At 38.3% G+C, this 14,414-nt stretch overlaps 1 protein-coding gene across 5 annotated transcripts in view; it reads left to right on the forward strand.

The window, feature by feature from the left end:
• The window catches only part of LOC115211014 (rho GTPase-activating protein 18), a 171,113-nt gene that overhangs the window by 146,300 nt on the left and 10,399 nt on the right, over window positions 1-14,414 (forward strand). For 4 of the 5 annotated variants that reach the window (XM_029779858.2, XM_029779857.2, XM_036502320.1 and 1 more), the window contains exons 7-13: window positions 404-555; window positions 2,602-2,628; window positions 7,326-7,488; window positions 9,143-9,259; window positions 12,115-12,206; window positions 12,805-12,882; window positions 13,514-13,673. In XM_029779858.2, coding sequence (XP_029635718.1) covers window positions 404-555; window positions 2,602-2,628; window positions 7,326-7,488; window positions 9,143-9,259; window positions 12,115-12,206; window positions 12,805-12,882; window positions 13,514-13,673 — 789 coding nt within the window. The remainder of the gene's footprint in view (window positions 1-403; window positions 556-2,601; window positions 2,629-7,325; window positions 7,489-9,142; window positions 9,260-12,114; window positions 12,207-12,804; window positions 12,883-13,513; window positions 13,674-14,414) is intronic. The other variant, XM_029779860.2, reaches the window with a different exon arrangement.

Here is a 14,414-nt window from a genome sequence, read left to right on the forward strand (position 1 = left end):
AAACAAAAGAAACATCAAAAGAAAATTGTTTTAAAAGAAATACAAAAGAAATAATGAAATAAGGTTGCTTCAAATATAATCTGATTATCTTTTATCTTTCACTTGGTTCTGTCATTAGATGGTGGCTATGCAAGAGCATCAGCTCAAAGGGTTTTAACTGGATGCTGGTGGCACGTAAAAAGCACCATTCGAGCATGGCCGATGCCACCATCTACTCACAAGGCATTGGTCAACCCAGGGTTGTAATAGAAAGCACTTGCGCACGGTGCTGCACAGTGGGTTTGAACCCCAAACCATTTGATTGCAAAGCTAGCTTCTTAACCACACAGCTACTGCAGTTTGTTTTTTGGGGTTTTTTTCCTTTATTATATTACTATTTTTTTTTCTTTTTCCATCTGTTCAGCTACAGGAATTGAGATGTTGAGCATCAATCCAAAACAAACGTGGAATAAATGGGCAGGGAATCACGTCATTGGTAAAGTCAATTCTCTGGCCTTTATTCCAGAGCATGATAACACTTGGTTTATGGAAGACAAGTCTTCAACACAAGCTTTGGTTGGTTGCTTTTTTATTTTATTTGCTTGCTTCATTGCTTGTTTGTTTTTCTATTCTTCCAGTTTGGTCAGAAATCTCGTTAAATGTTTTGTTTGTGCCTCTTAAGCATAACTTTGGACAATAGGTGCAGGCAAGCTTGCTTCACTACCACACGGTTCTGGGTTCAGTCCCATTGTGTGGCACCTTGGACAAGTGTCTACTCCTGCTCATTGTGTGTGTGTGTGTGAGTTGGTGTCCCCCCCCCCCCACTGTCTTGAAATTGTGTGGTTGTTGTAAAAGAGTGTCACTGTCAGACAGCAGTGTCCATTGTGTCCAATATTCTGCAGAAAACATGTCTGGCTTTGGGGAAATACTCCCTTAATTAGAAACAGATGAGATTTCTTGATCCAATATTCTACAGCTAGATGGCTTCTGTTGATGCCAACCATTACTTACTTTCAAATGAGGTGCTTTATTCCACTTCTTTTCACACATCAAACCATCAAGCCACTGGACATTGTGTTTATAGAGGACTTAAACAGTATCATTGCTGTCCATTCCAGTTCAAAGACACCATCCATCCATTCATCTTTTCCACTCCCTATTCTTGGGGTGGTCATGGGAGTAGAGTCCTCAGGCACCTCTTCCAATGTGGTCCTATTAGAACCAACTGCCTGACAGGACTCTGTGGATTCCCAAATGGGATCAACTGAGACTATGGATGTTATCCAGCCATCACATTCTTGGTCTACTCTTAGGTCTCCCACCATTGCCTCGGTTTGAAGAATCTGTCTTGTGATTCTTTCCTGTCACATCCTAATCACATATCCAAAGAACAGGAGTTGTGATGCTTCAGTGCCGAGAAGTGGCAGCTCAACCTTCTAAAGAGACCCCTTGATCTCTGAACTATGCACTCTGTTGAGTAATGTTTCTCCACAGATCCTTCAAAGAAACCCCATTTTGGTCGCTTGTATTTGGAATTATACTCTTTCAGTCATTGCTCGACATCCATGACCGTAGGTGAAGATAAACATGGAAACTGAATTGATAAAACAAGTTTGAGTTTTTTTACCAACCTCTCCTCTTTCGAGGATTAAATGCTAAACTAGGCACAGTCCTATGCCAACTCCTGAAATTCTAGCAGCCAATTCAGTCTGTTGCCTTCCATTACTCTTGAATACAATCCCAAGAGACTTAATCCTCTCCACTCGTTTCAATGCTGTTCCACTTACATTCAGAATGCTAGAAAGGATGAAATCTTAGAGAAGTTGTTCTCTGGCAGACTCACATATGCCAGGTGGCTTGAGCCTATGGAAAGACACCAAAGCAATGGCAATCTTGGGTGATAATCCCAAGTCTTGAAAAGGGAGACAAGAAAGATTTCTATAATTATGGCAGAATCTGTTTGTTGACCCTCCCCAGTAAAGTCTATGCTAGGTGTCTGGAATGTAGAGATGTAGAGAAATTGTCCACCCACAGCTTGCTGAGAAACAGTGTGACTTACATCCTGGATGCAGCATAACCACTCAGATGTAAAGAGACAAAGTGGGACACACACACACACACACATATGTATGTAGCTGTGTCATCATCATTTCATCTGTTTTTCCATGCTGGCATGGGTTGGATGGTTTGACAAGACCTTGCAAACCATAGGGCTGCACCAAGATCCAAGCCTTCTGGACTGTTTCTGTCTATCAGATTTCACTGACAAGGCATTGGTCAACCTGTAGTTGAAGTAGGCGACATTTGACCAAATTGCCATACAGTGGTTGTGAAGTGAACTACTCAACCATACAACCATACCTGCACGTGTGTGTGTGTGCGTGTGCGTGCATGCATGCGTGTGTGTAAAATATCTCACATGTGCCTAATATTCCAATTACCATAGATTTCCAGCTTCAAACCCCCATTTCCCATCATCTCTCTTTCTCTCTTTTTGAGAAAACATGGCTTTCACATAAACTTGATTTTATTTTCCTCTGTTTTTATAGATTTCTGAATCTATACATGAGTAAATGTTGTTTTTTTTTTATCTAAAACTTTTCTTTATTTTCTCTGTTTCAGGATCCTGATTCGGAAGTCAAGTTAATTGTAAGTCCCCCAATGTCTGTCCATCTTTGGTCTCAGTCTGCTGATTATTTTAACCTTTTTGTTACCAAATTTCTGATGAAATATTCTGTCTTTATTTCAATTTGTTTGGAAAATTATGAAAAATTAATTAACCTAGTGTTTGAGATATAAGCTAACCTGAAATTTTAAAGGAAAACTTTGATTTTGATTGCTTTAAATAAAGTAGTTTGTAAGAGAACCAGACAGAGTTTCAAGTGGATTGATATCAAAAGGGTTAAGGAATTCTATTCTTGCCATTAAATGCACAAAAAACATCACCATCACCATGTGTTTTTTTTTTTCCCCCGTGTGGTCCTGTGGTTAGGATTCATGGCTTCCACCCAGATGGCCTTGGTTCAATTCCCAGCATGGGAATGTTAATACCTTTGGCCACAGGCATGGCTGTAGTTGTTAAGAAGTTTGTTTTGCAACCACATGGTTTCTGGTTCAGTCCCAATGCACAGCACCTTGGCCAAGTGTCTTCAACCAGAACTCCAGGCTGAGCAAATACTTTGTGAATGAAATTGGCAGATGGAAATTGTGTGGAAGCCCATCATGTATGTGTAAACAAACACACACATAAAACTAGCATTTCTCCAAACTCTTTGAGTATCCTTGATTCTCTATAGGATCCTAAATGCAAAGATTTTTTCAAGCATTTATCTTGTGTGTGTGTGTGTGTGTAAAAAACTAACTGGCATCTTTATCAGTTACAACAGAGTGCCAGTTGATCCAATCAAAGGGAACAGCCTGCTCGTGAAATTAACCTGCAAGTGGCTGAGTACTCTACACACAGGCGTACCCTTAATGTAGTCTTAATGTGACAAGCCTGGCCCTTTGAAATACAGAATATAGTTACTACCCATTTTGCTCGCTGAGTGGACTGGAGCAATGTGAAATAAAGTGGCTTGCTCAAGGACACAATGTGCTGCCAGGAATTGAACTTGTGACCTTGTGATCATAAGCTGGATGCCCTAACCACTAAGCCATGCACTTACACACACACACACACACACAAGATCCCATGCAGTGCTGGTGACAGATCTGAACTCCACCCCCACTCCTCACCATCAACAGGTGATATACATAAAACTAAATATGTTAAAAATGTCCATTTATCAGCCTGACTCATGAGCAATAGTCATGGTTGGATACTTTTGGTCAGGGATCTTTTCAGTCAGAAACTGATCTGAGGTTTAAAACATCAGCAACAATGCACTTTTTTTTCTGTCACACCCAACAAACTGACTAATGACTAATGACAAATTAATGAAAGACTGACTCCATCTGAAACTAGACTCTGAGGAACATCATCATCATCATCATTTAACGTCTGCTTTCTATGCTGGCATGGGTTTGAAAGTTTGACTGAGAACTGGTAAGCCAGGAGGCTGCGCCAGGCTCCAGTCTGTTCTGGCAAGGTTTCTACAGCTGGATGCCCTTCCTAATGCCAACCACTACGAGAGTGTCATGGGTGCTTTTTACCCAAGCTCAAATGGTGCTTTTTACAAGCCACTGGCATGGCTGCTAGTCAGGTGGCACTGGCATCAATCCACACTCGAATAGTGCTTATTACGTGCCACCAGCACGAGTGCCAGTCAGGCAGTATGATTTGTGATAGTATGATATGCCTCTGCTTTGACCCTGTGGCAGATATGTATGGCCATAATTGACCATAATCTGGCTCCCCTGTGACTCTGTTTTCTTCTTCTTCTTACAGCATTCACCCGGGGTGGGTTGAGCTGGCTTCATTTATCCTCAATGCTGCATCTCTCACAAACGCTGACCAGGCCTGGCGATTTGAGGCTAACAACCGCGTGATCTCCAACCACTCCTTATTCCAGCGGCGAATGCCGTAGATATGGGGGCCTAGGTTGGGTTCCAGATCAGCCTTGACCATCATCAGCTAGGTTTTTTGTTGTCCACCACGACGCTTTCGCCAACCCTGAAGGAGAGCTGGATCAATTGCTTCGTAGATGAATTCTCCTGGTTGACGACGGAGGGCATGACCCAGCCAATGCAGATGTCTCATTAGGATGACTTGTCGGAGGGAGGTGATTCTGCACTGGTGCCGCACCGAATTGTTGGAGACAAAGTGATGCCATCACTTTGTGGCTCTGTGGATGCTGTGAATCTATTGACTGATCTTTTGATTGTGGAGAGGAGGTAAATATAGTTGGGGTTAGGCCCTTGCTTCCAGAAACATGCCAGGCACAGCAGAAATGGTTGAATTACTGCCTTTGCAATGCCATTGACCAACAATGAAAATGGCCATCCACATATATTATGTTTTCCCTCATTTGAAATTATTCATTTAAACAATCTGTACTCCTCATAAGATGATTACTCATGCACATGCACATGGGAATGCAAGAAAAGTCATAAATAATGGGCATTATACATTTATTTGTGCATTGTAGACTTACAGCTGTTTCTGGTATGCATTTTGGGTGCGTTCATGGTTCAGTTTATTCAATTGATCTATTGATCGACTGAAAATAGTGAACAACTGTTAAAAATTCTATTGTCTTCAGAGTCCAGCACATCAAGATAGGGAAAGAGGAAAGAAGAAAGAAAATAGAAGAAAAAATAGACTTTTCTACTCTAGGCACAAGGCCCAAAATTTTGGGGGAAGGGACCAGTCGATTAGATTGACTCCAGTATGCAACTGGTACTTAATTTATCGACCCCCAAAAGGATGAAAGGCAAAGGCAACCTCATCAGAATTTGAACTCAGAATGTAAAGACAGATGAAATATATCACTAAGCATTTCACCTAGCTTGCAAACATTTTTGCCAGCTTGCCACCTTAAGAAGGGAAAAATAGAAAACAAGGAGAGAGAGAGAGAGAGAGAGAGAGAGAGAGAGAGAGAGAGAGAGAGAGAGAGAGAAGAAACAAGAAAAGATCTGAAGGAAAAAGGAAGGATACTGGTCAGTGTGTTATCTATATGAAACCAAGTCGCCCTTTCTTTAGCCATCAACTTTGGTTGATTGCTATGATTGAATAGTATTTACATCTGGTATTAAAATTTGATATACATCAACATGTAAATATGGATGTATGTAAAGTGAACCAAGGCAAATAACTCTGACTGTATGAAGATAATTCTAAATGGCTTAAAATTTGACTTTGAAATTGAGAAAATAAACAAAACCTTAGCAGCAAGTGTTGGCAACAAAGAACAAGGGAGATAATTGAAAGAAAGAATTAATTTCACTGAAACTTAGTTCTTTGTAAGCAGATGAGATGATGGTTTACAAACATGTTTCAGCCTTATTAGACCATTACACCTCATCAACAAAGTATTATTTCCAAGGTTTGCTTTGATCAATAAGCAGAGATTTTGTTAACCGAAAAAAGCAGAACTACTAAATTTTTTTAACCTCTATAATTAATGATATCACAATTTTTTTCTTAAATGCTTATCCTCTGTCAGAACATGCTCTTCATTATATTCATCCTCTCCCTTTTGCTGAACTGCTAAGTTACAAGGATGTAAACAAACCAACATTTGCCTCAGCATGGACTGTGGCCATGCTGGGGCACCACTTTGAAGGGTTTTAGTCAAACAAATCAACCCCAGTATTTATGTTATTTATAAGTTTGGTACTTATTCTACCAGTCTTTTTTGCTAAACCACTGAAGTATGGGGATGTAAACAAACCAACACCAGCTGTCAAGTAGCAGGGGATGACAAACACACTGAAACGCACACACACAATAGGATTCCACACAGTTTCCATCTACCAAATTTATACACAATGCATTTGTCAGCCTAGATCTATTGTAGAAGACACCAAAAGTGTTGTGCAGTGAGGCAGAACCTGAAGCCATGTGGTTGCAAAGCTAGCAAAAGAAAAGGAGAAATGATTTTTTTTTTTTAAAGAATTAAGAATTTCAGAATAATTCTGTGCAAAGTTGTCCCTTGAAAAAGCTTCCAGGTGCAACGCTTTGTGTTTGTTTTTATTTACAACCTCATCAATAATCAGTTCTTGCTCCAGTGTGCCACTTCCCATACATTCAACCCCTGGTGTCACCAGTTAATTTCACTGACACAAAAATAATCACACTAGTTTGACTTAATTCTAATTTGTTTGCTGAAGTTATAAACAATGGCCACAAATTCTTGTTAGATTCATTCATCCATAATAGTTTGAACTGAGGGTACACAACAATGTCAAAACAGTAGGTGTCCCAAAGTCCCCTTACATTAATGAGTTTAGTGTGTTATGAAGACACATTTGTCTGAAAGGAAAACTTGTTCTCCATCAATAAGATACACCAGCAATTAGCATAGTCATATTTGAATTAATATGTAAGTCATCATTTTGATTCTCACCGTTCTCTCTGAATATAATGGTTTATTATTAGTTGGTAGATATCAGCTTGCATCAGCAGATAATTTGTTTGCAGAAGTTATATACAAGGGTCACAATCTCTTAAATCTATTTGTCCAAGATAGCTTTGACTGAAGAGTTACAACCATGTCAAAACACCAGGTGTCCCAAAGTCCCCTTCTGCCAATAAATCAAGAGTGTTATGAACACAAATTTGTCGTAAAGGAGAAGTCGACACGAATCTACCAAAAATTAATTAAAGATCTATAAATCATTATCATAATTATGTTTTGTTGCATATTAATTTTTTTAATTATTATTTTTGATTTTTATTCCCCTAGAACTTTATACTAGAGAATCGTGAAGAAGGTCATACCACTCTGAGTGATCTGAGCTCTGGTGATCTTTCAAGATTGCAATGTCTTGCTGTCATTGAATTGTCCATGCTGTTTGAACACTATGGCATCCAGGATTGCCAGAGAAAAGGGAAAAAAACAACACGAGGTAACTGCAAGTTTTTTTTCATCCTTTTTGTTTTTCATTTGAATATTTTATTTTATAACTGTTGTTATACTGATGAATGTCAATGGTTAATTAATACCATTTTTAAATAAATCACCAAACTTTTACACCTTAATAAATATTTGTATGCATATTGTGGCCGTAGCCAACACCGCATCGACTGGCCTCCGTGCTGGTGGCACGTAACAAACACCATCCGATCGTGGCTGTGCCAGCCTCACCTGGCCTCCGTGCCGGTGGCACGTAAAAAGCACCCACTACACTCACGGAGTGGTTGGCGTTAGGAAGGGCATCCAGCTGTAGAAACACCGCCAGATCTGACTGGCCTGGTGCAGCCTTCGGGCATCCCAGACCCCAGTTGAACCCTCCAACCCATGCTAGCATGGAAAGCGGACGTTAAACGATGATGATGATGATGATGCGGTTGTTCATTCGTTATGCAAAAGTGTTGTAAGTCCAAAACTTTGCTTTTTCAGAAATTGAAATAATAGTTTCACCATTCCATAGCAAAATCGTTGTATTAAACTTTGGCAATTTATCCACCACACCCTGTATAAAGATAGATAGTTGAAGTCATAGGAATTTATAAACTTTTGACAGAATGTGAAATAATTCTAAGTGTCTTCTACTACAGCTCTAGACCAGCCAAAAAAATGAAACAAGCCTGTTGTGTGGATGTGTGTGAGGGGTCTATATATATATATATATAATTAAATGTATACATATATCTTTTTGTGTTGTCCCCTACCACTGCTTGAGAGCCAGTGTTGATTTCTTTATGTCCCCATAACTTAGCAGTTCATCAAAAAGAGACCAATAGAATAAGTACCTGATTAAGAATGTAAAAAGTACTGAGGTCAATTTGTTGACCAAACCCTCCAAGTTAGTGGCCCAACATGGCCACAGTCCAGTGACTGAAACGGGGAAAGAGTAAAAGATAAATGTGTGTGTGTGTGTGTGTGTGCGTGCATGTATATATATATATATATATATGGGTGCAGGCGTTGGTGTATGGTAAGAAGCTTGCTTCCCAACCACATGGTTCCAGGTTCAGTCCCAAAGCCTTGTGAGTGGACTTGGTTGAGGGAAACTAAAAGAAGGCAGTTTTTTTTTTTTTTGTGTGTATATATATATATATATATATATTTATATATGTTAGTGTTAGTCCACCCTCCGTCACTTGACAACTGATGTTGGTGTGTTTACGTCCCCCGTAACTTAGTGGTTTGACAAAAGAGACTGACAGAATAAGTACTAGGCTTACAAAGAATAAGTCCTGGGGTTGATTTGTTCGACTACAGGCGATGCTCCAAAATGGCCACAGTCAAACAACTGAAGCAAATAAAAGAATACACACACACACACACACACACACACACACACACACACTCACACTCACACACACACACATATATATATATACATTCTTATAGTTAGATAAATCATTTCATTTATTAATTTTTTTCCAAGTGTGGATTTTGATATGAAGGACATGTAAAAGGCCCCACTATTATTATTATTCTACGATTGTTGTATGAATTAGGAAATTTCAAAGGTCAATGAGTGAATTTGTTACAAGATAAAAATCAGATTTAGTTTGTAATGTCTTAAAAGAAAAAAAATCCCTTACTTCCAGCTGGAAATAAACAGACCCATCATAAAAAACCCAACACCCAAAGTGGGGAAAAGCGTATAATTGACCTCATTGCTGTACACCCAGCAACAATGCTGTCACCTTGTCCAGAAATACCAGGTAGTGTGGAGCATGTTTCTCTGCAGAAACAACCCAGTTGCATGGATACCTGCAGTCTTGAATGTTTTTTTAGTTGACACAAAATACACTGATGCCCCACAACTACCCTTTAAAAAAATATTAAATGATAACCCCCTTTTTTTAAAAATTTATTTGGCTTCTGTGCATTTTTAAAATTACAAGTTAGTTGTTTAGTCTCACAACAGTCTTGGGCTGTTGTTGAGGTTTTTTTTTTTTTTGCTTTAGTTTTCCCACAAAAAAAGCAGAAAGAAAAAATTTGCTATGGCCATGTCATCTAATCCATCATATTTTTTCTTCTCATGCCTCACAACTTTGCTTTACTCCCTAACAATACAGCGTTCAGAAAATAATCTTAGACTTCTTAATATTTATTCATAAAGTTTATTCACAATATTTCCTAACAAAATACCTATTTCCCTCAGCCAAACTCATGCTCTTCCTGCCATTAATTTATAGAAGAAGCATTTAGAAAGGAATGTAAAAAAACTTATTTCCTGCATCTTGTTTTAAAACAATGACGTGTCATTGTATGTGTTTCAAGTTGACTTTAAAAAAAGTACTTTGCAGAAACAAAATGTTATGTTTTGGCTGTTAATTTTGGTGACAAATTTCTCTTCACAGAAGCAATTTTGATAAATTTGGTTTTGCTGTTTATTCTATTTTATTTGTCATCTTTGAGTTGAGACTGAATTCGCTGTTGCAGTAACTTTGGCTATCACAGTTAATCCCCCAGAGCTTCATATTGAAAAACTAACAAAGCCAGAGTGATCCTGTATTGCCCAAAGAATGGTTAGAAATACATTTGATCTTATTCTATGGCATATCTACATCTTGGACATTGAAACGAACCAAAGTGTAGCTCAGCAGTATATACTCTGATTCCCAAATTCCATGCTGCCCTTGAGCTCTTTGGCATTATATGTGCTGAAGAAAATTCAAAGTTTCACAATTATTTTTAGATTGAAGGAGAGATCATTTTAGATTTAAAGGAGAGAATATTTTTAGATTTAAAGGAGAGATCATACAACCCAACATAGCCACAGTCTGATATTTGAAACCAGTAAAAGATTAACAAAAATATATTTAATAACCATATTCTGTGTATCGTCAGTGTTGCCATTCTATTTAAAATTCTAACTTCTAATCTTGTCATGATTTATCAGAAGTGATTATCTCCCTTGATATAATTGCCATCAGGGAGCACCACATGTTTAAATTTTCCATTTTATTGATGACCAATAAATATGGTCAGATTTCGAGACCCACATTATATATGCCAGAATAAAAAATGTGCTGGGTTTGTAAAGCTCACAAATCCTTCCAAGGGGACTTACGACGGAAAAAGCATGACCTTTTACATTTATTATTGCTAGAGGGTTAAAGGATGCATCTTGTGTGTCAACATTCAATAATTGTCTTGCTTAATTAAAGGAATTTCTGATGTTGCTAAAATATTACTGACCATAATCCATATTGTTCCTTGTTCCATTTTGTATTCCAGAATGGAGAATATTATTGATCATTGAATTTTGCATAATGCCTTGGAATGCTAGACTGCTTAACCTATTTCCTTGCCCCAAAATATTTTGGTCCCTCTTTAACTTGTACAGGTATTTGTCAGAATGACTGTGTTCAACTGATATGAAATTATTTATTGAGAGTGGTGAGGTAAGAGTAAAGAAAAAAGAGTGAAACAGCAAAAATGTTTGCCCAGTGTGTGTGTATGTGTGTATTGCCTAAAACCACCTTAGTAAAGCTTGTCCATGAGGGTCTCTGCTCCATCAACCTTCTCCCCCATCCACATTTCATCCCCTAACACCCATCACTTCCTCTATCACCTGAGAGCAGAATATACCCAAACTACACCCCACTGGCTTTCTTAGTTACCTTTACTCCCCACCCCCAGTTACCTTCTTCCCCTGCCTATTGTTACCTTCTTCTACCAATCACCTCTTTTCTGCCCCTTCTTTCCCTTCTGCTCTCCATCACCAACTCCTCTCTTGACTCTCTCACATATTTCCTGCTCATGTTTCTCTCCATCATTTGCTACAGTCTCCTCATTCTGCCCACCCACTCAGCCCAAGCCTTTATATCACCTCACCACCTCCAATGTCCCTCAAGGGCATATTCCAACATATCCCTGCCGTCATCTCTCTCCCCACCGCTCCCTTTATCTTACTCTCCATCTTACCCTTATTTTCCAGCTGCATGACACCTATATTTGTCTCCTCCATGCCTTAAATCTCTCAACTGGCACAAATCCATACCTGCTCAATACTACCCCCCACCTCCAAGTTGAGAGGGTTTTGTCCTGCAAGGTACTTGGTGATCTTGTCAGTGTTGGTACCATGCAAAAACCACAGGTGATGATGTCACATAAAAAGCACAGGTGATGGTACCACATAAAAAGCTCTGCATGGTGGTTGGCATTAGGAAGAGTATGCAGCTGTAGAAACCATGCCGGCACCATCAGATAGAATTTTATCCAATTTACAGCCACCATTCTCATGCTGAAGTGCGTGTCTTTTACAGGTACAAGTATGATCGTTGCAACCTCCAAAAATGTCACCAAATCATTTAACTGCTCAAGAACAACACTGCGAGATTTAATTGAGATTTTGGTATTAAAAAAAACAAAAACATTATATCTGCATAGAGAATACATATGGTTAAGATCCTTGGAAACTGGTGAGGAAGGGTATCTGGCTGTAGAAAATCCATCCCAGTATATTCCATCTGACCCATGAAAGCATAGAAAATTACAAGTCCCCCTCCAGTCCAGTAGTTATCAGGATGAAGGATTTGTATGAAGTTCTTCATTTCTTTTCCCACAGATCATGGAGTGTTTGGTGTTGCTTTGCAAACACAGTTGGAAAATGACCAGAAGCGATATCCACACTTAGCAGTGCCTTTATTCTTCCAGCAGGTAAGTTCCAAAATACAGCAGGAAATTGGTACAAGTGACTGACAGAATGCCTTTATGCGTACAAGATTCAAATTCCATTAATGTCAACTTCACCTTTCATTCTTTTGGCAGTTGACAAACAAGATACTAGTCTATTACTGGGATTGTTATTTCTCTCTCTCTCTCTTACTCTCCCTCCTTGACTCCCTTGTTGCTCACACATGACCAGCGGCTATCTGTCTTTCTTTCTTCCACTTCCTTCAGAATTACCCAGTACTATCGGAAGTAGTACTATATATTTCCAAGTTTAAATTTGGGCATTTTATATCCTGACTCCAATTTCACATATATCCATCCATCTCTCTTTTCCCTCCTCTCAATCTCTCTCTCTCTCTCTCTCTCTCTCTCTCTCTCTCTCTCTCTCTCACACCCTCTCTCTCTCTCACCCATCTCGAGCTGTAAAAGCAATTGCAATGGAAGTGTTCCAACCCATGCAGTCACAGGAATCTGGATGTAAAGCAGCAAAAAAGGAAACCATTTTCTTTTCTGTCATATTCTCTATTCTTGTTCTGCTTTGCATAATTTTCAGTGATTTTTACTTTTTTTTTTCTGCTTTTAGTTGATAGATTTTCTAACAATCTATGGTGTCCATGTTGAAGGAATCCTTAGAATACCAGGAGCCACCAGCAGAATTAAGGTAAATTATATTTCAAAAATGATGCTGTATCGTCTTTAAAGTTTTGTTTCATTCTAAATATTTCAGAATAATGTACAGTGATTGTATTAGTTTGAAATAACAAACTGCATAGATATCGGCATGGCCGTTTGGTTAAGAAGCTCGCTCTTCGACCATGTTGTCTTGGGGAAAACATAACTGTCAAATGAATGTTTTCTCCTAAGAATGTTCTCCATAATATATTATTTTATTTCCATACAAATCAACATGTTATACGTAGGAACAATCAGTAACCAAACTCTGGTAACATAGAAATAAATTGATATCAAATAGGTAAAAAAAAAAGTTACAAAACCATATTAAAACTTCAAATGTTTAGCATTTAAACCAGTCATGTTTGGCCCTTATAGTCTCCCCGTTTTATGTCCAAACTGGCTGGATTCAACCTCTTACACTTCCCCTACAATGCCATTCCAAAAATAAACAATCACATCATTGAAATCTCAAATCTACAACATAAACCTGGATTAATTGAAAACAATGGGAATAAATAAAGATTAGCAATTAACAGAGAGTAATGGGAATGTCAAAAGGGTTAAACGCTGTGGAAGTTCTTTATATTTTTTTCACTTAACATATTTCTTCTCTCCAGATTCTTCGGAATGACTTGGAAGAACAGTTCTATCAAGGGAGATTTGATTGGAGGAATATGTTACCGAATGATGCTTCTGCTCTCCTGAAACAGTTTCTTCGAGATTTACCAGATCCACTCCTCACAAACAAATATCGGGAATCTTTTGTTAATGTACAATGTAAGACCGCTAATTACTTCCCTTCGTGTTCACATGCACGTGTGTGTGTGTGTGTGTATGTGTGTTCATAAAATAGTTCAATACACTTTAATAATACTAAGAAAATTTTGAAAAATATTGATTTCTTTAGGTTAGATGCTAGACCAATTTTTATACAGGATAAATGTTTGTGTATATCTATTAAATATAAGGTTGGATCAAAAGTGCATACCATTGGTTAAATAAAATTCAAAAACAATATTTAGATATTACGGAGATGTACTTGCATAGCAAGTAACCTGATCTGAGATTATGTGCTGGAACGAAAACAATTGCAGCGTGGAAGGTGTTTATAAGCCATTTTGACAAATTAAATTTAAATGTTGAAGTGAATCTAAAGGTTTTTGTGTGTTTCTTAAATATTTAGATATTTGTACACATATTTAATCATGTATGTCCCATTTTGTCCTGCTACCTTCCCCAGTCTTTGAGGCAGCTGCATGATTTTTATCCTCTCAGAACTTGGCATCTTTCTGCATCATGAACTTGTCAAAGTGGTTTTTACAGTCTTCCAAAAAATTGAAGTTCTTCTCATTGATAGAATTTTGTGTGAATCAGAATAAATGCTAATCTGAAGGTGAACGATCAGGTGGGTGTGGTGGGACATCCCAGCCAAGTTGTACCAATTTTTGGTAGGTCTGCAACGAAGCATTAGGTCTAACATTGATTGAGAGGCCAATTTTGGACATTTTTCCTTGATTA

The sequence above is a fragment of the Octopus sinensis genome, linkage group LG4 (assembly GCF_006345805.1).
Source record: "Octopus sinensis linkage group LG4, ASM634580v1, whole genome shotgun sequence".
NCBI lineage: Eukaryota > Metazoa > Mollusca > Cephalopoda > Octopoda > Octopodidae > Octopus > Octopus sinensis.